The 24,681-nt window shown below is 33.3% G+C and overlaps 1 protein-coding gene across 1 annotated transcript in view; it reads right to left on the reverse strand.

Moving 5' to 3' along the window:
- Positions 1 to 15,845: 15,845 nt before the first annotated feature.
- LOC130445264 (zinc finger protein 502-like) overlaps positions 15,846 to 24,681 on the reverse strand; it is a 42,627-nt gene continuing 33,791 nt past the window's right edge. The window contains exon 3 of the mRNA XM_056780826.1: positions 15,846 to 16,920. Coding sequence (XP_056636804.1) covers positions 15,956 to 16,920 — 965 coding nt within the window. The 3' untranslated portion in view covers positions 15,846 to 15,955. The remainder of the gene's footprint in view (positions 16,921 to 24,681) is intronic.

Here is a 24,681-nt window from a genome sequence, read left to right on the forward strand (position 1 = left end):
GGTTTAATAAAATAATTTTTTTTTGTACTAATTTTGAATTATATTTTTTTAAAGTTAAAGTTGAATGATGCTTAACACAAGTAAATATTAGATGATTTTTTTTAATTCAAAAACAAAACAGGGGTCCGGTTTTGGGCACTCTCCTCTAATTACTTCTCAGAAACTGCTCGTTACATATTTCTATTTGGTTCAGAAGTGTGTGTCTATTCAATGCAATTAGACGTTGCATTTGATTTTGTTAAATCCTTTCCGTTCATTTGAATGGTCGTGGATAGCTTATTTTCAGTTTCAAACCGTTATTTGTGAGGTGTACACCGCATTGGTGTTAAAACATGTCAACAAAAAGAAAAAGAGTGGTTCTTTCATTAAACTGGAAATTATTACGAAGCTGAAAAAAGGTAATCAGACTTACCAGATACGAACATAATCTTGACAGTAAAGTGGGCAGTTCAAATATAAAACCATGAAAAAAATTTCTTTTGAGCAGCCCTACCGGGGTCCATTTTGTGTAAATAAGCATTGGAATTAAACATGAAGCTAGTGGTGAACCAATTTTTATCGCAAGTTCTGGTTGGTTAAAAAATCTTAATTTATGACATGGGATACGGCAAATTGAAATTCACGGTGAAAAATTGAGTGCTGACGCTCCAGCAGCAGTTTATTTGTCCGAGAAATTGAAGAAATATTTTGAGGTTAAAGAATATGATTTGGATTTCATTTACAATGCAGATGAAACGAACTTTTATTGGAAAGCTTTGCCACCTTTGGTGGTGTTTCGAAAAGAAGCCGCAGCTCCAGGTTACAATGCATCTGTGTCACATAGAGATCGTAAAACGTAAAAATTCCGTTAATATACACAAGCTAAAAAAATGGGTGGATGGACAGTGATTTGTTCATAAAATGGTTACGAAAACACTTTTATTCCCACAGCAGTGGAAAAGAAGGCAAGGCTCTTCTTCTTTTGGACATTGCTCCATCACATCCATCGCCTGAAACTTACAGTTGTTGACAAACGATGAAATTGTTGAAAAATTACCACGTGGTAAAGACCTCTCAAAGGACGATGATGCAAATGAGAAATCAGAAGATGATGACTCGGGACTACCTCTTGGTGAGGTATTCCAAACACTGGATTTGGCGTTCCGGTTGCTCGAACTCAAAGAGTCGGACCACATGCAGTTTTTACACCTGAAGAGAATTAGTGATCTAGCTGCTATGAAGAGAAAGTCGACATTGAAGCCTACAAATATATAAAAGAAATACATATAAATAAAAATTTGGACTATCCGAACCACCTCTGACAACATAGTTCGGATAATTGACGTTCTACTATACTGTAAAACGGAAATTGGAGGAAGTGGGACTTGTCGGATGTGTTTTTGTGATGAAACCAGTTTAGAATTCGCAAAATATATCAACACTGACCGATTGAACATTGGAAGTAAATGCTATTATCGAGCGAAACCAAAATTTGTTTGGAAATGATGATGGAGGATAAGTTCTTGAAAACACAGCGCCAATCTTCAAATTGAAGGTCCCATGGAATCTACTGGTAATAAAGATATTACATATGATGTAATGCTTTTGATCAGTTAGCCGAGTCAATCCAACAAAACTTTCACGGTAAGATTCAAAACTACGAGTAGGAATTGAAACTTTACTAGTGAGGTTACTTTGTGGGACAAAGTTCAATAACATATTTCTCAACTAACAATCACAAAACTCATTGAATGAATGCTTCAAATATGTGCTGCTTGATTTTCCCTCAACAGTCCAGCAGACGATAAGGAAAAACTAAGATGATATTATATTTGAATACTTCATCTAAAGTCCTTTCTAATAGACTGTTACACATGGTATAGATTAAAAGTTTAAGTATTTTTTTAAAACTTAATGAATATTGTCAATATCGAGATGAATTGTTTTCTGTGACCCATTCTCTATAGACATAAATGTACCCGAAAATCACTTTCATATTCTAATTTTCCAAAGCTTACTTTTATAAAGAAGTAGAAATATTTTTTGAAAAAAAAGTGGCCCCGAAACGGTTTTCATGATTTTAGATCCACCATTAGAGGGCGTATTTTAAAATATAGAATTAAAAAAGCAAATATTGCGCATTTTTCTTTCACAAGTTTTAGTTTATCTCTTCAAGTAAGAGGAGGGAGGGAGTGGGAACCTTGTTATGAAAAATGCCTGAAAGCTCGATTTCTGTAAACTTGATGTTGTTTGAAAGAGTTTTTGTCCATCAATACAAAATATATAAATTTGAAGCAATTTAATTAGCAACGTATATGACAGAGGGCGTTATTTTTTATGATATTTAATTAATATTGTAAAATTTTAAGTAGATCTTCAAAAATTAAACTAAATTATCAATAAAATAGCGAATACCGCATGTCGATATCTTTTTTCTATTCCGAGACATCTTAAGAAAGCGAGAATTTTTTTCAAACGTCTAGTAGACTAGTGTGAAGTGAGGTGTGTTAAACTTTTTCATTACGTAAAATGTTATATTATTTTGTTTTCCAGTGTATCAGAGCAAAAAATAGAAATAAAAATCTACACATTTGTCACAAAACAGCAAGTAATATTTAAAATATGAAATAATAATTAATGAAAACTAACACAAGGAGGCAATGTTTATAGTACGACATAAAATGAACTGTCTGTTGAGAACAAGTGAGTTATGACATCTGTTACTTCTTTTAGCTATTCGTCGTGCCACGTTATTACAGCATGATGGTTGTCCGGCACATTATTCAACACAACTCACAAACCTTGAAAGGACGTGGAAGTTTATTTATTTGGCCACCCTGGTCTCCAGACTCAACATTCTTATTTGTGGAGCCGAATAAAAGATCTCGTTTAGAGAGAGAAGGTAGAAATTGAAACTGCTGTCCTATTCATCCGCCAGCGACTGATTTCAAGTATAGAAAATGATGGACGACATTTTGAACAGCTAGGGCATCACCAGTTACGCAATTATTTATCTTAGTTGTTTGTGGTTTATTTCATAATTTGTTCTCGCCGTTTACATATTTGTTAAAATATCTTATGGACTTGCATGCTTCTATTTAAATTTACCAAGAGAAATCACAATATCTAAAATATATGAAACAACTCCCTCTAGCATTTACGTTGCTAACTAAATTGCTGAGAATTTATATATTTTGTATTGCTGCACGAAAGTTCTTTCAAACAACATCAAGTTTGTATAAATCGATTTAGCAGAGCCGAGTCTACAGGCATTTTTTTATAACATGGTTCCCTCTCTCCCCCATCTCTATTTGAACACATGGATAGACTATATTATGGAAAAAATGCGAAAAAATTGTTGCATAATTTTTGATTATCTCATATAAAGCGTATGAAGGGCAGATTAAAAAAATGCTTCTTTTATTTGACATAGTGGTGGACCTAAAATTTTGTAAATAATTTCGACGTGTTTTTCGGGGAAACTTTTGTTGTAATTTTTTCTCCCTGGAGCTATATCATAACAAATCAAATTCAATGTTTTCCATTCTTAAATTACACTTTAAAAAAATCGTTTTCTAAAATATGAAGATAAAATTACTCAATCATTTCCAGATTATTAAAAAAATTAAACGATAAGAAAACAATCATAAATATAACTTGCTGAAACTCAAAACCTTATCTTTTTTGTTGCAGGTTGTGTACTGTTTTATTTGTATGGTAAAAAAATGAGTACCAACACCAACGATCTTTGAAATGAATGACTCAAAACATCCTGAAATTAATATTTCAGGTTCGGTTCTATTTTTAAAAAATCCTGATAACAAATTAAACTGAATCAATACGTTAAATCTATATAATGATGTCGTTCTACAAAATAGTTGTAATAATTATTTCTCAATCTCTATATTTATTTTTATCCCGTATAGTGTAAATGTTTTTATGCATTGAAATTCACTAACAATCTTTTGTGTTCCTTCTTACTAACCAATAATTCCTATAATTGCTTTATCAACAGAGAGTTTATCACAGAGTCATAATCTAGATGTAGATCAACCATTTTTCATACATCTAACCCTGACTATTTGGTCAGAAACTTGATGAATAACGAAGAAAAGGTTTTCGTTTTTGTAGAACTCTGAGTGGATACGTCATAATCAAAAATTTTTTACAGGAATATAGACTTGCGAGACTTTGGTGGTCGGGTCACAAGATACCAATAGATGAAGTGTCAATTTCTAAAAGGATCTTCAATGCCCAAATATTCGAAAAAGAAAGGCCAAAAGGCAGAAGCCACGATTATTGCATTACAATTACTGTGGGCTAACAAGAGAACTCAAAGTCTCATCCGGGATAAGACAGGGAGATAGCCTCAGCCCATGCCTTTTCAACGTAATAATGGACCAAATAATTGAGAGCGTAAACGAAGTTAATGCAGGTTTCGAAATGAATAACCGTCGCCTGAGAATCCTTTGCTACGCAGATGACGCTATACTTATAGCTGAAAATGAAGACGATCTACAACGCCTCCTTCATAAATTTAACCTGACGGCACAGAGACTTAACATGCAAATCTCATGCGAGAAAACACAAAGCATGGTAATATCCAAAGACCCAATAAGATGCAAGTTGGTAGTAAATGAGCGCATTATAGAGCAAGTAATGAATTTCAACTACTTGGGCGTAGAAACAACGAGCAGCAGAAACATAACGGACGAGGTAGATAAGCAGATCAAGAAAGCAACTAGAATATCGGGATATTTACGGGACGTTATATGGAGAAATGAATATATGAGCATGGAAAGTAAGACGCGAATCTACAAGACCTGTATCAGACCCATACTAACCTATGCCGCAGAAACAAGGGCAGACACAACACAAACAAAGAGAAAAATGAGAACAGCAGAGATGAAGATATTACGAACAATAAAGGGTACCACACTCCACGATAGAATACCCAACACAGATACCTTAAGAGAACTGGGAGTACAAGATGTCGTTAGATGGGTAAGAGCAAGACGCCGACAATGGAGAGACCATGTAGAACGAATGGCTCCAGAACGGATTGCCAAATGGGCCAAAACACAGAAACCAGACACAAGACGCCCAATCGGTAGGCCCCCAAAACGCTGGTACGATAGCTGGACATCGGCGTCACAAGAGGGCAGATGACAGACCTGACAGGACCTCGTCCTACTACAAGAAGAAGAAGAAGATAAAAAATGTACCAGTTATTGTAACAATATCCAATAGGGGATTATCGTGCTGAATTAGCTCCATACTGACTTGGATTTCCCTAGTTGTAATCCGTGAAAAGTATATTTTCCCACCTATTAATATAAAATATAAACCAGAATTACGTGCAAAAAATTTAATAATAAAACAGCCGGGAACGGATAACCTCGCTTTTTAGAGTACTTATAGCCATGAGCGAGAAATATTTACCAATGTCTGTTGATCAAGAATAATGTAAATTCATTACTCGAATAATTCGTGGAAGAGTACCTCGCCAAGAATCAAGTGTATGAATAGTTAGCTTTCCAAAAAGACCGAGATGTGGAGACAAATTTGCCAAATGCGCGGAAACCCAGACCAAGTGTTTCTGATGAGGATGTCAGCTTGGTAGAAAAATTTATTTTCGAAGACCGTTGCCGTGCTGTACGCGATATGGCTGAAAAATTAGGCATCAGGGTATTGGACAAGTAATTCATAAGCGATTCAGTTATCGCAAAATTTCAGCTAGACGGGTGCCAAGACTTCTGAGCAGAAATTCACACGCTGGGAAATATTCACGCGTCTTCTATGCAGTATGCAGAGAAAGAAGACAAAATATTGCACCGAATATTTACCACAGATGAAAATTGGGGAAGACACTGCATGTCGGATAGTAAACGCGTGCCTATGGAATGGGAGAAGAAAAACGAATCTGCGCCAGTTAAATCGAAGGTTGCTCTGTGAGCGGGGAAGGTGTTGAGAGGTTAATATTGTCACTGAACAACAACCTGTGAACGCGCAGTATTATAGTAACCTCATAAAAAACACGGTGAAACCCGATCAAAACAATGCGATATTCCAATCTGTAGAGACAGACAACGCCAGATCGCATACAGCTCGGCTTACGATGGAAACGAATTGGAACATATTTCTTATAGTTTTTATTTGTCGCCATGCGACTTTTATTCATTTGATCCATTGAAAAAGTCTCTTGGCGAACTGCGAATCGAAATCAATGCGAATGGTTACAAGTCGAGAGATTTTTAGGAAAGAGGCATCTGAAAGCTTCTGAATAGGTGACAAAAGTGTGTAAAGTATGACGGAGATTATCTGGAAAAACTGTAAAAAATTACAGCTCTGCAACTTAATAATATTCTCGTACTAACACTACAAGTGGTTACATCTGCTACTGCTTCTATTCAACTTTGCCTCATACACAAAATTCATCGAGATTTATAGATGTAGCTCATTTATGTAATAGCTGCGGAATAGCAATAAAAAAATACACGACAGATTCGCTATCTAATTAAATCAGTTTCCAAGACAAAATTTTATAACTGGTTGGATGTTATATCTTAAAAAAATATCAAAGTTTCAATTTTCAGATCCAGAACAAAATAAATGTTATTGAAATTTCAAAAAAGGAAGACGACAGAAAGTGCAAGCCGATATCTGGAAGCTGTAAAGTGTAAATAGTAGAGGTCGTACTTCAAAAATATATTTTTTCATATATTTACATCCCTTTTCCGTCCAATGTCCAATAAACTCGTATTATTTTATATTATTGAACATATTGGCTTCATTATAGCATATCTCTCATCCATTTGCACAAGAATTTTTCGAAGACTTTAGTTGAAGTCTACTTTAAAAAAACCAAAAGGAACTTTTTAAGATGAATAATATAGTATAATAATAGTAAATATAGAGAAGAAGAAGTAGTAGCTGAAAAGGACGATCATTTGTAGCCACATTTCTTGTTTAAATCATAGTAATGTTAATAATTGTAAGTAAAATTATGATAAAAACAGAAAAATTTAAATAAAACAAATATTTTCTGTTTCGAGGTTTCTGGTCATTCATTTCAAATATTATAACATGTAGGTAGGTGTATAGACCCTGTATAAAAAATTTAAATTCTAATTAATTGTATATATATATAGAATATATGTATAAAAACGGTAGATTCATCGGGCAAATACCATCACCATTTATCTGTTTTAAGTATATGTATAAATTGAATATCTATTTATTGAAGACACTGTATAATTGGTTGAATCTCGAAACATTTGCATCGTATATTTATTGAACAACATATACTTCAATTTTATCGATGGCTCGATTTGGTTGGTATCATTGGTTTTATGATATATCTCTTTGATTTCGATGTGTTCACCCATGCTCTTTCTCATGATGTTTTCTCAAATATCCTGGAGAGGAGTGCAGTTGAAGTGTGGCAGATACAACAATCTAGCGAAGAAATGCTAACGACGACCGAAATGGATTTCTGAAGAAGAGCAGCGGGCAAATCCAGGATAATAAATGAGGGAGATACATATTAAACGATGATATCAAAACCAAACAATTTATTTGTAATGGTCATGTATAAAGGATGTCAGACAACATAATACTCGTGCTAAAGTGGACACCACAAGGAAAAAGGAGAAGAGGAAGACCTCGAATAAGCTGGAGAGAGGGCATAGATAAAGAAGTGAAGGAGCGAGAAGTTATAGAAGACCTATGGCAGGATAAATATATGTGGAGCTAGAAATTGGAAGACGTCGTCGGAACATTTTAAACAGATATATCATCAATGTTTTGTTATAAATTCGTCTTCTATTCATATTAAACAGGGAAGAGAATAAACTAAAAAAGCTCAAAAACACTTCAAGTTCCATCAATATTTCCATATTACAGTTTACGTGGCCACTTTTTGAATTTCGAAAATTTGAAATCACCAAGTTTACAAGAACATTTACGAGAAGTTTCAATAAAGTACTACTCTATTTGCCGTAAAAATAAAGAAATATTCAAATTCTTAACCGTTTTCAAAAAAATTGGACTGGAAATTTATTGTTACAGGGTATGGAATTTGGTGTTTAAAATTTTTTTGTATGAATAAAAATAATTTCAGCTTAAAAGAAAAATTATTGGCAGTTCATATATTATCTATTAGTCTCGGGAAAAAATGTCGTTTTCTCAATTTTCTCGTAGTAATGACAGTTGGATATTGAAAAATGATGAAATTAATAAATTATAGGCTTTCAAAATTTATAGCGGATTTTTTGTGACGGTTGTTGAACTAGAAGTTCGTTAAACGATTGTAAGGTTACATAAATCAAAAACTTGTGAATCGAGTCGATTAATAAACATCGATAGAAACGAGACACGAAAATTATAACTAATTATAATAAATTATATTGTATGGATATCTTATTCGGCATAATGAAAGGAACCTTACCAAGAATACGTACTACGGTCACTGACAGGTTGTCGGAGGTTAGTACTGTCATTGTTAGATACTCTTAGTTGTTATTAAATGTGTTGAGTAATTTTGGAATTTCTACTTATTGGAGGCCCCTCCTACCACAAAACATCCTTAAAGTATCCTGGACAACTAGACGAACAAATGAAAAGATACTAGAACCCGTTAACAAACAACGAGAATTATTCGAAATTATTAAAAAGAAGAAAACGGCATATTTAGGGCATATAATTTGAAATACGAAATATCCATTCTTGCAACTGTCAACTTAAGACAAGATCGAAAGCCAGAAAGGGATCGGAAGAAGGAAAATGTTAGACAATAGATAGCTAGGCCTACACAATATAAAATGATGAAAAATATCCTCGTAAATGATTGCATTAGAAGAATAAGAATTACAGCGTCCACCATTCAAATTAACGTATATATTTTTGTGATTGTTGTTTGAAAATTATTACCGTATTAACAGGAAGAAATATTTATATCGTTGATTTATAATACTATGTATAAAAAAATAAAAATTCTTCATGTTTCGAGAAACAACTTTTATGGTATAATTAAATTGAGTACTGTCGATTTAACTAATTATAAAAATATTGTTTCTATTGCAGGAAAGAACAACTGTTAAAAATATTTTATTTATTGATATAACTATTACTATTGTTATTTGTTGTATTTGTTTGTTATTATTCAGCAGTATAATTTCATTTCATTTAGTTGTACAAAAAGACAAAAATATATTTCTAGTTCACCCCACGTATATCAAAGTGATAAGGAAACTAAATTCTTATACAAACTAAGAAATTTAAGTTCCCTTCGCTATGTTTACAATTATTTTTAGTAATATTTAAAATTCGTTCTTCTGTTTATAATTTTTCATCGATGAAATTCTTTTTGTGCTATGTCCATGATCGAACATAGGCGATCTCTTACTCTTACGTGTGTCGAACACATATAGAAGGTATATACAATATAATGACAGAAATGAACATTCATCTTAATAATCATAATCACCTCCTACATTTTGTCAAATGAATTTAGGGACATTTTCTTGGAAAAACGATGTTTAATAAACAATTTTCTTATTTGGATATTCACCTTCAATAGATTTCACATTTTTGAGTATTTGAAAATGGTTAAAAAATATCTTGTATGCGATTTTACTTTAAGAACTGCTTTATAGATTTATTGATTATCTATAATTAAATTTCATCATTCATCAATCGTGTAGATGACATTTCAATCTATTTTATAGATACTGAGGAATTTGTCCTATGTTAATACTTAGAACATAGGATACTAACATAGGACAGACATCTTGTCTTCTTCTTCTTATTCACATTTATTCATCATTTTTCCTCCCGTGCCTGTGTTTGATTTGATCTATTGTTTGTTACCTTTGTTTTCCTATATCTGATATTTGTTCGTTCCATGTTTTTCTCCGTCCGCCCCTTGTCCTTCTTTCCATATTCGTTTTGTTAATCTATCTTGTTCCATCCTTGTTAAATGTTCACATCAGTTTAGAATTCTTTTATTTATTTTTATGTCTTTCTTTTCTGTATGATGCTTCTTCTTCTTCCGGTTTTTCTTCTACTTCTTCTCTTAGTCTTCCTTCTATTATCCTAGAATATTAGAGCACTGAAGTGAGGCAAGATAGTCTGTAATTATCGCGATTTGTTTTCTCCTTTCTCGTGGATTGGAACCAGCAGATTCTCCTCTCATTCTTGTGGCACTGACCTCCATGCTTCTTTCATCATCTCCCATATCTTAGTCTTGCCTTAGTTTTTGTATGTAATTCTACTATAAGAGCTGCTTCATAGAGGTTTTGAATCTATAATTAAATTTCATCATTCATCAATCGTGTGGATGACTTTTTAATCTCGTTTATACATACTGAGTAGTCTGTCCTATGTAAATACTTAGAACATAGGATACTAGCATAGGACAGACATCTTATATTCTTCTTCTTATTCTCATGTTTTTTTTGTCCTCTGTAGGGCGCCGCCGTATATGTATTTGTTATCCATTTCCTTTCTTGTGTCTGTATTATCATTTGATTTATTGTCTGTTGCCTTTCTTTTCCTATTTTTGTTCGTTCCATGTTTTTCTTGGTCTGCCCCTTGTTCTTCTTCTTATAGTTCTTGCTTCCCATATTCGTTTTGTTAATCTATCTTGTTCCATGCTCGTTGAATGTTCAAACCAGTTTAGAATTCTCTTAGTTATTTTTTCGTCTTCCTTTTCTGTATGCTGCTTGCTTTTCTTCCAGTTTTTTTTCTACTTTTTCTCTTAGTTTTCCTTCTATTATGTGTTATAATGAAAAAAATAGTCTGGCGATATTTTTGTATAAAAGATTTAATAAAATGTGAGTGAAGCCTGCTCAGCGACGAATTTCTTATTTCTTACACCTTTTCATATATAAATGAATCCTAATGTTCTTGATTTTAGGCCTCTTCTGTTTCAAAATTAGTTTTTCCTAATAAATTTTGAATGATTGATAAAAAATTGACGTTTCGACTTAACTTCAGTCTTTAACAAAATATTTTGATATACAAACGTCAATTTTTTATCAATCTTTTAAAAATTATTTAAAAAAAACTAATTTTGAAACAGAAAAGACATAAAATCAAGAACATTTAGAAGAATTAATAAATATAATTATTCTTCTCAATGATTTTCATTCAATTCAATTCAACTACATCATCTACATGACCACCTTAATCCTAACACTAATGAAATCTGAAAATTTGAGTTAACTTATAATTATTTTTGAGACCTTTTGAGGCTACTTTGTTATATACTACAAGGTATTGTTAATAATATATTTATGTCTTTGTATTAAAATCATGCATGAAATCAGTTTCCCGCTGAATAATTAATTATTAAAGAACTTATATGAAAGGCATATTGTTATTTGATTCATAATATTATATATAAAACTATTGAGGCACCGTACTATTTTTAAAGTTGTTCTTTTAATTATTGTGTTTGTGAGAATTATGGTATTTCAGATATCTTACTTATAACAAGCCAGTTCGTGAACACGTTTTCCAAATACGACAAGATTTTTTCGAGTAGGAAATCATAATTAATATTCTTTAGTTTGTGGGAATTTTGTTTAACAGCTTTTGAAAGTCTTGTAACAAATACATTTTTGCTCATTTATAAAACTTAAATAACAGAACAATGCAATAAATTATTATAAATAAATTATTTGTTCCACTGTGGATTTTCATCTCAGTTTTTAATAACCCTACGAATTAGAATCGCAATTAGTTATTATAAAAATTATGACAGAAACTCGGGTAAAGAATTTGACACATAGATGGGGCTACTAGTATGGAATCCATATATTTTCAGTCTGTCCTAACCTCCAAAAGACAAGTTTATAATTTGTTTGTTGTCTCATTTTCGTGAAAGTGAAAAGAAGTCGTTTGAGCCCATAACGTATTGAACATATTGTATATGAGTATGGGAAAGCTCTGTTTAAAATAGGTGCCGTGAAATTTGACATTCGACTAAAAACCACAACTTAAATAAATCTTAATAAACCCGAATTTTTGCAACTATATGTGATAATGGATGAAACTTGGATCTATCATGACTTTGAAAGAGATACAAATCTTAACTCATTGCAACTGAACGGCTGAGAAATTTATTTCTGAATAAATTATTTATATATTTCTTGCAATTCTGTATCTAATTTTTTTCAAATTGTCATTTTTGAAATGTGTTTTTTCAGCGATTTGGCTGAAAATTGTTTAGGACTTAGGACACTTTTTAAATTAATATTTACAATTTTTTTAGTAATTCTCAATGTAATCTGTTACAAAAATTCCACTTGCTCGGAAATTTGTTGTAAGAACGACTTGTTCGTTTATTGGCTTTTTTCTGCATCGGTAAAAAGTTAGAACCCGTCAAATAGTTCTATCTTTCTCTCTTGCAAAATTTACATTTAGGAGATCACATGTTAAAATCTAGCTACAACAATAATTATTTATATATATATATATATACTCATTATAGTACTTTCTTGCTTAAAATATTGCCACTAAGTGAACAGGACACAATTTCAAGTAGTTCTGAAAATACTTTGACATTCCACACATATGTATATGTATCACGTTCTTCAAAATATTTCTTATTATCGAAATGACGCTGTTTTTAAGTGTATTTTCATTTGTAAAATTATATATTTGACTTTGGATTATGAACCATAAAAAACTGTATCATCAGATGTATCAAAAACGTTTTCAAATCTTATCAATTCAATTATAATTCGAAGTATTTCTCGATTTCAATATAATTTGCATTCAATTGGATACAGACAGAATGGGAATGAAGTTATTTAAATTGATTTACACATTCAATTCAATTGCAGAAAATTGCAATAAATTCAATTTCAATTCAAGCTATATGTAAATGGAGTTTGATAGTGAATTGTCGATACCATTTAATTAACAAGACTAAAAACAGAATTTGTTAATAAAGAACAATCTAAAGAATTGTCAAAATCACCTGACGCTCATTAAAAAAATGGCCGCAGTGGGGTAAACAAATGATTTTGTGAATTTATTTGTTGGATCTTAGACCTTATTATTTCCAGTTTTATTGCGAAATGGTTTCTTAAAGCGGATTCTACTTGAAGAAGTGCGAAATTGGGATCTGTTACCTCAGAGCACGACATCTTCTAGTTTCAAAAAACGTATATTTTTGAAATCGGAGGAGGTTGTGCACCAAGGGAAACGTGGCTTTGTTTTATTTGGACTATGCAGTGTTATGCTTAGTATAGGTAAGCAGTAAATATAGTCTGAAAAGCAAATATATTGGAAACTGATTGAAAATGAGCAGGATTCTGACTAAAGCTCCTTTCGTCTAATTAAAAAGGGTTCACTGCACCTGAAGCTTTAAGTTTGTCCTTGTATACCTTTAAGTTGCTACTCTATCACTTTGCAACCTTAAAAACTCCAAATTGTGGAAATTAATTTCCTAAACCAACCAAGTGTTCTGAATTTTGTAAATTGCTTGAAAGTTTACTTGCAGACTGACTGAAAACAAATGCTGAAATACAGATAACTGAAATAGATATAAAAAGTATCTATGAAGTCCTCTTAATATCATAAAATAAAAGAAAAAGAATACAAAAAATCCTCACCACCGAAAAAAAGCCAAGAAAAGTTAACACGGGTCGATTGTTTACCCCACGACCGCCATTTTGGCGTGGATTAGCTGTTTTCTTAGATTATCCTTCCCTCAATAATCTATTGACACAATCGATGGGTAAAATAGAAAATAGCTGAGGAGAATATGTGAAAAATCGAGTAAACATACCGAAAAAACTTTAACATTAGTCGTATACAAAATAGTAGAGAGCGAACAAGATGTAGATATATCTGGCTCAAACCAGTTAAAGTCCGTAGCAGAATGTTTAAAACAAGTTTGAAGGATAGCCGCGTAGATTACTTCCTGTATGTAAGGAAGTCGCTTTGCCTTCAATTTGATTTACTATATTTTTACTAAAAAAAAGGATAATCCAGGAAGAATATATACCAAACATAAATAAATTTGAGTGCGGCTTTTAAGATAAAAGAAAGAGGAAACGAAATAAAGAGAATAAAGAGAGAGCGAGATAGAGAGAGAGAGAGAGAGAGAGAGAGAGAGAGAGAGACAGAGAGAGAGAGAGAGTAAAATGCTTAATAGAGATAGAATGCATAGGATCAGAAGAATTTCTCGTGACAGAAGGAATAAAGCAAAGAGACAGTTCAAGTCATGGATAACATAGATTTCCAGATTTCCAGAAAAAGAAGTAATAGTAGTAAAGGGTAATGTTTGTAGCACGATCTACTCATATCAAAATTATTATCCAATTTTTCCATCAATTGTCAATACTATTGACAACAGTAAGAACTGACAATACTTGACAATATCCTCTTAGTAATTTTTGGCTTATAACAGTTTATTATTTAGTTAGGAATGTGGGTAAATAATTTTTCATTTAAATACCATTTACCCCATTGAATTTTTCAGTATTTTATCCCTGAACATACATATCGAAAGATATATTTTGTGTTTATTGTATTGTGGAAAAAATTCCAGATCCATACAGGTACAAGGTAGTCCAAGTAAAATACTATAAACCGGATAATGCGTATACCCATTTAATTTGAAGACAGTCTTCCAGTAGGATCTTATTGTTATTGCTTTCAGTCAAGTAAACGCTCACAAAATGAATAAACTTACAACAAACATTCGTTTCTCATATAAAACAATAACAATCATATTCAGCCTACACTGATATTCATACTGAAGTGTTTACAATATAAACAATTCGTCTTCAGAGGTCGAAAATTACAGCTCTGAAGATGATAACGATAATAGACGCTAAGAGATACAAATAATTCCAATTGAATTCAAATTTTAATATGTAGAAATATTTGAACTCAAAATTTGTGTCACGGTGAATAATTGGAGATGATAAAGTTTATTATTTTTGATTTCAAATTAAGATATCAATTTTGAAAAATGCGTCAAAATATATAGGGCATCCCGCGTAAGAACCAATACAGTCCCAAGGCATAAAGGGCAGCCCAAAATATGAAGATTGGAGGTAATTCTCCTCTATACCAAGTTGCATCGCTGTGGTGTGGTAAGGCTTCAAAGTAGAGCTCAATATTTCTAAAAAACATTAATATAAAAATATCAAATTTGGTACACTATATAACATCGTTGAGGGCTTCAAGTTTAGATGAGTAGAAGATGTTCAAACGGGGGGTTCATTAGGGGTGACCTAACTTAAAAATTTCATAGAAACTTTTTAATTGTGCTATATATACATGCTCGACGACGGGAACGTTTTATATCGTTAATAGAGAATGGCTTGTTCAAATGAGTGTGCAAATTGTCAATTTTGACTATAAAGTCAAAGCCAACTCTTGACTTGTAAGCTTGTGTAAAAACTTTAAGGTTAGGTGACCTCTAATTAACCTCCAGCATGGTTCCAGGGCCTTCTACTTACCATTACTTAATGCCCTTAACATTCTCATATAGTGTACTAAATTTGACATTTTTAAGTAAAAGTACTACAAAGAAATACATTTTTTTCGACATTTTGGGGACGTATACCTTCTCAGGAATGCAAGTTGGTATAGAGGTGAATTTCTCCCGAACGTCATATTTTAAGCTCCCCCATACGCCTCGTTTCTGTGTCGTTTATTATGCGGGTTCTCCCGTATTAAAAAACAGCGTATCTATCGAGAATAAGCATCTAGTATTTTTCGAACGTGTCTGTTAAATCCGCAGGTTACAAGCGACCAACAGGTTTTTACAGCACCATGTGATAATCACTCAGCAGAAAATATCTCTCAGATATTTTTTTCGAAAAAATATCACCAATAAATATAACTTAAATTAATAAGTAGTCCTTAAAACAATTGGGTGAGTATGAGAAGTTTGCAAACCGGCAAAAGGTCACCCAATGCATGGGCCTAATTGCCAGCTGGCCGTTAGTCACTGAGCCGGAAGTGGATTGGGCGGTTTGAATTCCGCATTTGGCGTTTGGAATTGTGATACGCCATTAGGGGGATTGAAACTAGGCGCGTAGCATTGCGGAAAATATAATTCCGGCTTAACGACGGTTGTTGGAGTTAAACCTCTCGGTAACATACCATTTCCGGGTAACTTCCCATCCGACCCAGTGGAATCTCGACGTGTTTTGGCAGCGTGCGGATTCATATGGTTATCAATGTGTTTCTTCACTTCGGGCTCAGTGGCGAAACGTCTTCGACAGTTCGGCATCGGACAACAGAACGGTCTATCGCCTTGATGCGTTCTGGTATGTTGATCTAGAATAGCTTTTTGTCGAAAATCTTTCCCGCATTGAGCACATTTGTACGGTTTCTCTCCCGTATGTATTCTCAAATGTTGATTGAGTATAGTTCTTTGTCTGAAATTTCTACCGCAATAAACACAGCCGTATGGTTTTTCGTTAGTATGTATTCTCAGGTGCTGGGTGAGATGGGATTGCTGTCTGAATCTTTTCCCGCATTCTGGACAAGGATACGGTCGAGACTCAATATGTATACACCCATGTTGTAATAAAGTCGACTTTTGTTTGAATTCTTTTTGGCAAATAGGACAGCGTACGTATAGCGGCATACCCGCTGATCTCCCGTGCTGTATCACGTCTGGTAATCCTTTACCTGGTTGTTGCTGCTTGAGGTATTGTAATGTACCGAAATTGGTGCCTCCTCCGAATACGGCGTGGTTCATACCTTTGGCATCTTTGAAATAAGCGGGGTACTGTAAATTCGCTGCTATTCCATTGGGTGAAAAACATGATGCTCGATCTGAATTGTCGCCGTCACCATAAGTTGATTGGACTTCTTCTTTGCCTTCGTCTGCTGGGAAGGGTACGTCTTGCGGCCAGAGGGTAGGGTGTATACCATTTTTGAATACCAAATGAGGACTTACATCTGTAAAAGAAATATTTATAAACAAACCGTTAAAAACTTTTAAAAAAATCTCACACTCTTTGACTGTGATATCAAATTTGAACATTATATTTTTTTTCTGAGAAGTTCACAACCTAACAAAGTTATTTATTATACAGGTGAAAAAAGTACTAGATCTAGATTTAGAATAGCTAAAATATAGTAATTTTCCCGTATATAATACACAACTTTTTTCTCTGACCGGAAAACGATGATTTAATATTGAAAAATTATATGAATATATTCATAATATTCAAGTCAGGAAATTATTATTTTATAATTTTTTTGATTTCATTTAAAAATTGTGAACTTAGTGGTTGTTTAAAAGTTATTTTCAATTCTATAAAGTAAAAAATGTCTGATTCCGATTTTTGTTTGACTCCACAGGAATTAGTAAACGTAGCCAAAGTAGCGTCACAAAAATTATTGCCAGTTAAATCACGGAAAGTTTACGAGTCCGCGTATTCAAAATTCATGGGATCGAAGATGAAAAAAAATGCAGTTCTTTCTCGGAGACGGTGGCTTATTTTTCGAAATTGGCATAACAACAAAAGCCAATATTTTGTCTACATTATGAAATAAAATGGGACAGTTTACAAGCCCAAGAAAGCTGCGATTTTCCCGAGTACACAAATTAGTGTTTGAAGTTTATTTAATGTTCAAGGTTGTTGTTGTATCTGCGATTGCAGAAGCTTGACTAATCTGTGAAATCAGTGAAGTAATATTAGATGATATTGAAGATTTAGAAACATTATTAATTGTGAAACTTAACGAAACAGAGAATGATGTGAACAAGAAATTTGTAGTTACTGAAACAGTATTTAACGCTGTTATATTGTGGAAATTCTGCTTCATAAATTGCTGTAAGTTCCTTGAGGCAGCTGTGGGATCTCTGTGGGACGATAATATGGCAATATCATCAGCGAAAATTGCCACTGTTGTTTTGCTAGTTACTGGTAGATCAGCTGTGTAGATTAAGTACAGGATAAGGTAGGTATTTTTTCAGTTTGTAGTATAATCCTTCGCGCCATACTTTGTCGAAGACTTGTGAGATGTCCAGGAAGGCTGTTCAGCAATATCTTTTATCTTCGAAATCACTATTTATTTCGTTGATTAATCGGTGTACCTGTTCTATTTTGGATTTCGAATTGGTGTTGTGGTATGACTTTTGTTTCTTCTATAATGCTATTTAGTATTTTTATTTAGATTTTTTCAAATACCTTGGCCAAGATGGCTATATGTTGATCTTTCCTTTGTTTTGGACTTATAATTATTTGAGCTACTTTCCAGGTACTTTGGTAGTAGTTAATGCTAAGTATTGAATTAAACAAGAATGTTATGTATTTATAACTTTTATCAGATAATTCTTCCAACAATTAAGTCAAAACCTGGTGCCTTTTTAATGTCAATTTCTGTCCTGATTGTTTCTATTATCTCATTTTACAATGTGGTAAATCCATATGGTATGGTGCGTCTAGAAATAACCTTATTTCACCTTCTTTATAATCGAGTATATCTCGCGGATGTGGTTGGAATACCTGTAGGTGAGTTACAAAAACATCTAATTTATCTTTGCCACTCCTTGCCCATGTTTTTCGACCATCCTTAATTGGGGTATTGTGTTGTGTTGGACTTTTCAATTTCCTAGTTGCTTTCCACAGATAGTAGTTTTTTTCTATTGTTAGTGTTAATTTGATCAGGTAGCTTTGAATAGAGTCATTTTTAAGTTCCAGTAGCATTTCTTTTAGCTCTTTTGCCGCTTTATTCGTTTTTTTGATAGCTTTTCTTGGACAACATTAGATCTCTATTCACTTATTTGGGTATTCACGGAATCAGGCATGGCAGACCAAGCTGCCTCTTGAATAATTTTAGTGAGCTCTTCAACTGCAAATTTGTCTTTAGTCGGCAATCTAATGAGATTTATAGAGAACGAAATAGTACCCAGTTAGTTTTGTGTTTGTATAAAGAAGGCTGCTTATTTTTTTCTAGAAATCTAGACTGGTATGTTATTATAACTGGTATGTGCTCCGACGATAACTCTAGGGAGCTTTCAGCAGTGCATCTCTTGATGCCAATTCCTTTGGTAATTCCGAAGTCGAAAAGGTCTGGTATTTTGTTTACATCTGTTGGCCAGCTGGTTGGTTTACCTGTGGAGATAAATGATACATGAGTATTTGCGTTAGGATAGAATTTTTTTATCTAGATTTGAATTTTAACTGCCTTGTAAATTCTTCGATGACGTTTGACGATTTGAGTTTCTTGTTGTATCATTAGCCAACGATGCTATTTCTGTTTTCTTGGTGGTCGGCAGATCAGAAATATAAATTAGATAGAGTATAGGTATAAGTATGTTTCCTTGTGGTACCCCCGAGTTAGATTGACATTTGACGAAGAAATGTTCAAATGGATTTGCTCTATCGTACTATGTTGTTTACAGAAGCCGAATTTAAGATTAGGGATTATTTTTTGGTCTTGTATAATATATTTTAATTATCAATTAATAATAACAGTTTACTGAGTACTGAGTTTTTTACCAGGTTTTGTAAATTTGTATATTGTGTTGAATTGGCAGTTCTTGTGATACATTATAAGCTCGTACTTTGGCGATATTTTATCTGATTGTCTGATTGTAGTCTATCATTTACGTGCTGTTAATAGACTTCAGAGAAATATTTTGCAAAAGCTTCGGCTTTTCCAGTATCGTTTCTAGTGCGTCTACCTGCTGAATCATTCACAAGTGGAAATGTCTGATGAGGTTTGCATAGATTTGGGAAATTGAACATGCTAGATGAAAATGATCTTGAATTTTAGCTCAATAATACTGTGAAAATCTGAAAAAACTCTATTATACATTCAGTCTCGTTAGGAAAAATTCAATTTTTCAAATTTGATAAACACAGCTGTGTGTACGGAAGTTTTTTTTTAAATTGCAAGATATTAATCTTAAAATAAGTTTGTGCTGAGACAGAGAGAGAGAGAGTTATATTAGAAAGAGTTTTAAAAATATTCCAAGTGGTGCTTAGTTCCACTATACTGGTATTTTTCATGCACGATTAAACCCCTCGTCACGCGGCATTGCAGTATAATACGTAAAAAGGTAAAAAGTGAGGTGATATTTATAGTTATAGTGATTACAAAGTTATATCAACTTCTGAAACGAATATAAATATCTTGAAATTTCATCCAGATGTAAAAAAATTCTTTCAGTGTAGATACTAGATATTAATTGTGATGTTTCCATTGAATATAACGGAAAATCTATCTTATTTAATGGTAGAATCGAGTCTCCTCATTTTATCAATGTTTTTAACACAGAAAATATAGAGGTTGGTTAGGTAGAATTTCTAAGCCTCAATTTGAACATATCGTAAAACTAGTCTCTAATTCTGTAAATAGTACAACTGCTTTAATTTCCTTCAATTATTCTTCGTATATTGACGATGCATTACAGTACGTTTTTATAATAAATATTGTTGATAAATTCTTGGAAACAAAAGTTTAGAGCAGCCATAGCAGCAAGTATTATGTGAAATTACAGACGAAGACACAGATAATGAGCGAACGGCACAGTGTTGGTTTAATTGTTTTAATGGTGGAGATTTGAAGCTCGAATATCCTTCTCGTAAGATCATCCACCTGCGCTGAAGGTACAAGGAAAGTAGTGGAAAACAACCTAGTACCAGCATTTGTCTTGTGTGTCTGGTGGAATTATGAAGGTTTAGTGTACAATTCAGATAGTCCAGCTATTAATGCGAAGGTATATAGTGGTCAGCTGATGTCCAGATTGTCCAATGCTCCTACCTCATACGGACATTATCCCATTGGATTACTCTTTATTTAATTCCATGGTTGAAGACGACTTAATGTATCCATTAAGTCTTTGTTTATGAGCGACCAAAATCCTAGGATCGGCCCTAATTATAACCGAAATTAGAAAATGTACTACCCTCCAGTTAATATATGGGATGCGATAGAATAGACTTCACCCTTATGATCCCTTTGGCCTTTGTATGTGCCAGTTCACATCGAGCTACATGAAACAGTACGTGTTATAAAGTTGCCCGTTGAGGCAAACATGATACTTGAAAGTGTTTACTTAAAGTTGTAGAGTGAGACTACGATATATACTTTTCATTGAAAGAGACTCCAGTTTTAACTAGCATCTTTGAAAGTACTGTTTGGAAAGTTGTGAATAATTCGATAGCTCCTATAAAAGACAAGGATGTACCTAAGTGCATCAATTTCTTTCCAGAAGACTTAACTCGCAGCAATGACATGTATGCAGGACAAAAAGTGCCCAGGAAATTGATGGTGAGATTAACTGTTCCACTACAACCTTGTAGTGTACTCTATGTCGTAAGGGAAGTTATAATAGTATATCACTATATTTGGCAAGGATGATAATTCACGAATCAAATTTTAATTAACCTTCGGTGGGTCGCGTGCGTATCAAAATGATACAAGATCGCCAATTTGAAATTTTATTAGACAACCCTAAACTGGTGAGATTCCTCATTCATAGTACATTGAGTTGTTTTACTTTGGCTGTAGTAGCTATTTTTGGTCTAATTATTATAGTTTAGCTTTATTCTATATTTATTTTACCTCGAAAAAGACAAAACTACAAGATGGATGAAACTACCACGCGCAAAGAAGCGACGCACGCATAATATTGTAACACGTTTCCCAGGAGTAATACATGAAGCACGACTAGCTAATCTACCTATAGAATATTGAAATCATATGTTTTCTGATGAAATGCTATAGTCAAGTTCACAAATCAGTACATTCAACTTGAAGTAAGGGATCGCTTTGGCCGACAACGTGATGCAAATGGTACGGACATGACCGAACTCAAAGCTTTCATAGGCCTTTTATATCTAGCAGAGCTTTACACGCCAATAAAAACGGCGAATAATTGGTTTACACATGGGCAACTTGTTACTGAGCTAAAAACTAATAGACTGTCATATGCTGGCACAATAAAACATAAAAGAGAACGGCTGAATATCAAGGGGCAACCACCACAGTCAAGTATGTTTGGTTTTGGAGAACAACCAACTCTTGTTTCCTACGTATCAAGAAAGAATCGAAATGTTCTTGTTATGTGTCAGCATTACGATGATTCCATAGTTCAGGAGTCAGTACAAGCTGCGAAACCAGAAATGGTCACAAGTTATAATAAAACTAAGTCTGGCGTCGACGTTGCTAGAAGCACACGTCGATGACCCATGGTTTAGTTTTTTCTATGTTGAACATTACAGGTATCAATGCACAAGTGATTTCAATCGGAAATGGGCAGGAGAATATGCGGCGTCGCCTTTTTCTTCGGAAACGGAAAAGAAGTCTTATGACAAAAGGCATGCCACGTTTTCTTTCTGAAGGTCTCTGAAGATTCAGACCAGCGGAAGAGCCCGATGAAGAAGCTGGACCAGTGACTGCAAAAGATACCGTAGCTCCAACAAAGCGTCGTCGCTGTGCTTTTTGTTACACATCACGAACAACCAGATTGACCGAAAGCAATTGCAAGAATTGTAAGCGATATATTTGTGGAGAGCATACAACTCCAGTGTGCACACCATGTCACTCAAGGTTGCAAGAAAAAGAAGACTCGAGTGAAGACTAAATAAAAGATCGCCTCTCTAAATATTTTCATTTGAATATAAAAAACACAACAACTAAAACCAGACACATTTGACTTCTCGTTAGTCAATTTTACATGTATCAAACAGGTACATTGCGACATTGTTCTCAATAAATTTTTACTAGTAAATCACGTCTCCGGGGATTGACAGAAATAATTTTTTTGGGATCGCAACATACTTAAACAAACAAATTAAAGGATGAGCAAAATTAATTATTGTATTTAATCTACGACTAAGCTTGATAGAAGAACTAATGCTCTTAGGGCCGGTTTCTTCACGTTCTAATAAAGTGCCAAATAATTATTAGCCACATAACTTTAGTAGGAACTTTTTAAGTATTTGTCACTTTATTAAATAATCAACAAATGGTCTACTGTTGGTAACACTATGAAAGATGCCTATATGGCAATCTTCCATGTATTGAATAAGGAAAGAAATAAGCGAAAAAACGTTCTTCGATTGACGTTTGTGACAACGATCTGTGCGTAATTATATTTGCACGTGTTTTGTTAAGGTTAATGTTAAAGTAGTAGCTAGTTGGAGAAATATGTGGCCTGAAAATTATAGTTTATATTGAAAATAATTAATAGGAAAGGAGAAAGAAAACGGTCAAAAAATTTCAACATCGGACAAAAAATTGTAATGATCAATTTTATGCGGAACGGAATAAGCTTGTTCTCAAATTTCAGTCAATTCTTCACCAAACAAATTTCCAAAAATGAACGATTCAAATGTAGGTATTATAAACAAACAAACCACTTTGATGTATATTAAAGGTTAAGTTTCTACTAAACTCTTTAATTGACACTTGTGACTGCCTAATAACTTAACTTTACTCAAAGGTTTACTTTATTAGAAGGTGAAGACGCCGAATTTTTGGTTATTCGGTAAATAATAGTTAGTAGCGACTTTATTAGGAAGTGAAGAAACCCAGCATTAGTCTTATATTCTAAGCTAAAGTTAGATTTATCAATTTGATACATTGCGACAGCTTTTCAATAGAATAAGGTTACGACCGACGGAGGGTTAATGAATTTGTTACTTATGTTCTGATTACTTTCCAAACTTCGTCGATTGCCACACAACAAGTGCAGAGACGATACCAGAGATAAACGCCCATTTTGTGGATTATTTTTCAGATGTTTTGAGAAAATGGACGGATTTAGTGTGTATTTTTCTATGCTTCGGTATTAGAACAACGTTTGGTAATTTTCTATAATGGGTTGGCGCCCCTGATGAACAGTTTAATTTTGACAGCTGACTGAATGGGTGGTGTGAGGTTATTTCAATTTTAAGATACTATATACAATAAATTATGATGAGTTTTTAGATGAAGTAAATGTAGTCATAAAATATAAACAAAATATACAAATTTAGAGTGAAGAAATTTTTTGAAAAGACCTAACTTCAAAATGAATGGATAGTTGTAAAAAATTGATATTATTATGTAAGGTAAATTATTTATGGCGGTAAACGCCACGTTTTTCAATTCTGGTAGTGTAAACAGTCAAATGTCAAACATGAATCAGTGCTACCAACCAATTTTTTTATTCTCAGAAGTTAATTTTGTCTAATTTGAATAAATATAATAGATATTTACTCGACAAAACTGTGATGAATATTTTTATTTTGTTAAAGGCAAACATCGAATCGGTGGTAGAAGAAGATTGTTGAATACCTTTTCACGTAATTATACCTACTTTTTAGTTGATCTACTGTAAAGGTTATGGAAACGGTATTCGGATACTCATTCTGTTTTGAAAAATAAATGCCGCGCAATGCAGCATCTCGCGCGGCTGCTTGTTTGCCTTCTTGAAAGGACAAAAACTGTCTGCTGTTTCAATTCAGTATACGAGCTGCTTTACGAGTATACATTGCGTTATTTCTAAAACGTTTTCATGGAACCTGTTGATGTTTGTTGTGGAAATATCAAGTTGGATATTACACTTATTTAATTTCAAAACACGTCAATTTGAATGAAGAAGGGGATGAATATTCCTCGTAATTCTTTTGATTTTTCTCATTCTAACGATAATAACCTCAAATAGTTAGGGGTTGTAGATCATTGTTAATTTTATCATGAATACATGAAACTGAT

Source organism: Diorhabda sublineata, chromosome 6 (assembly GCF_026230105.1).
Source record: "Diorhabda sublineata isolate icDioSubl1.1 chromosome 6, icDioSubl1.1, whole genome shotgun sequence".
Lineage (NCBI taxonomy): Eukaryota > Metazoa > Arthropoda > Insecta > Coleoptera > Chrysomelidae > Diorhabda > Diorhabda sublineata.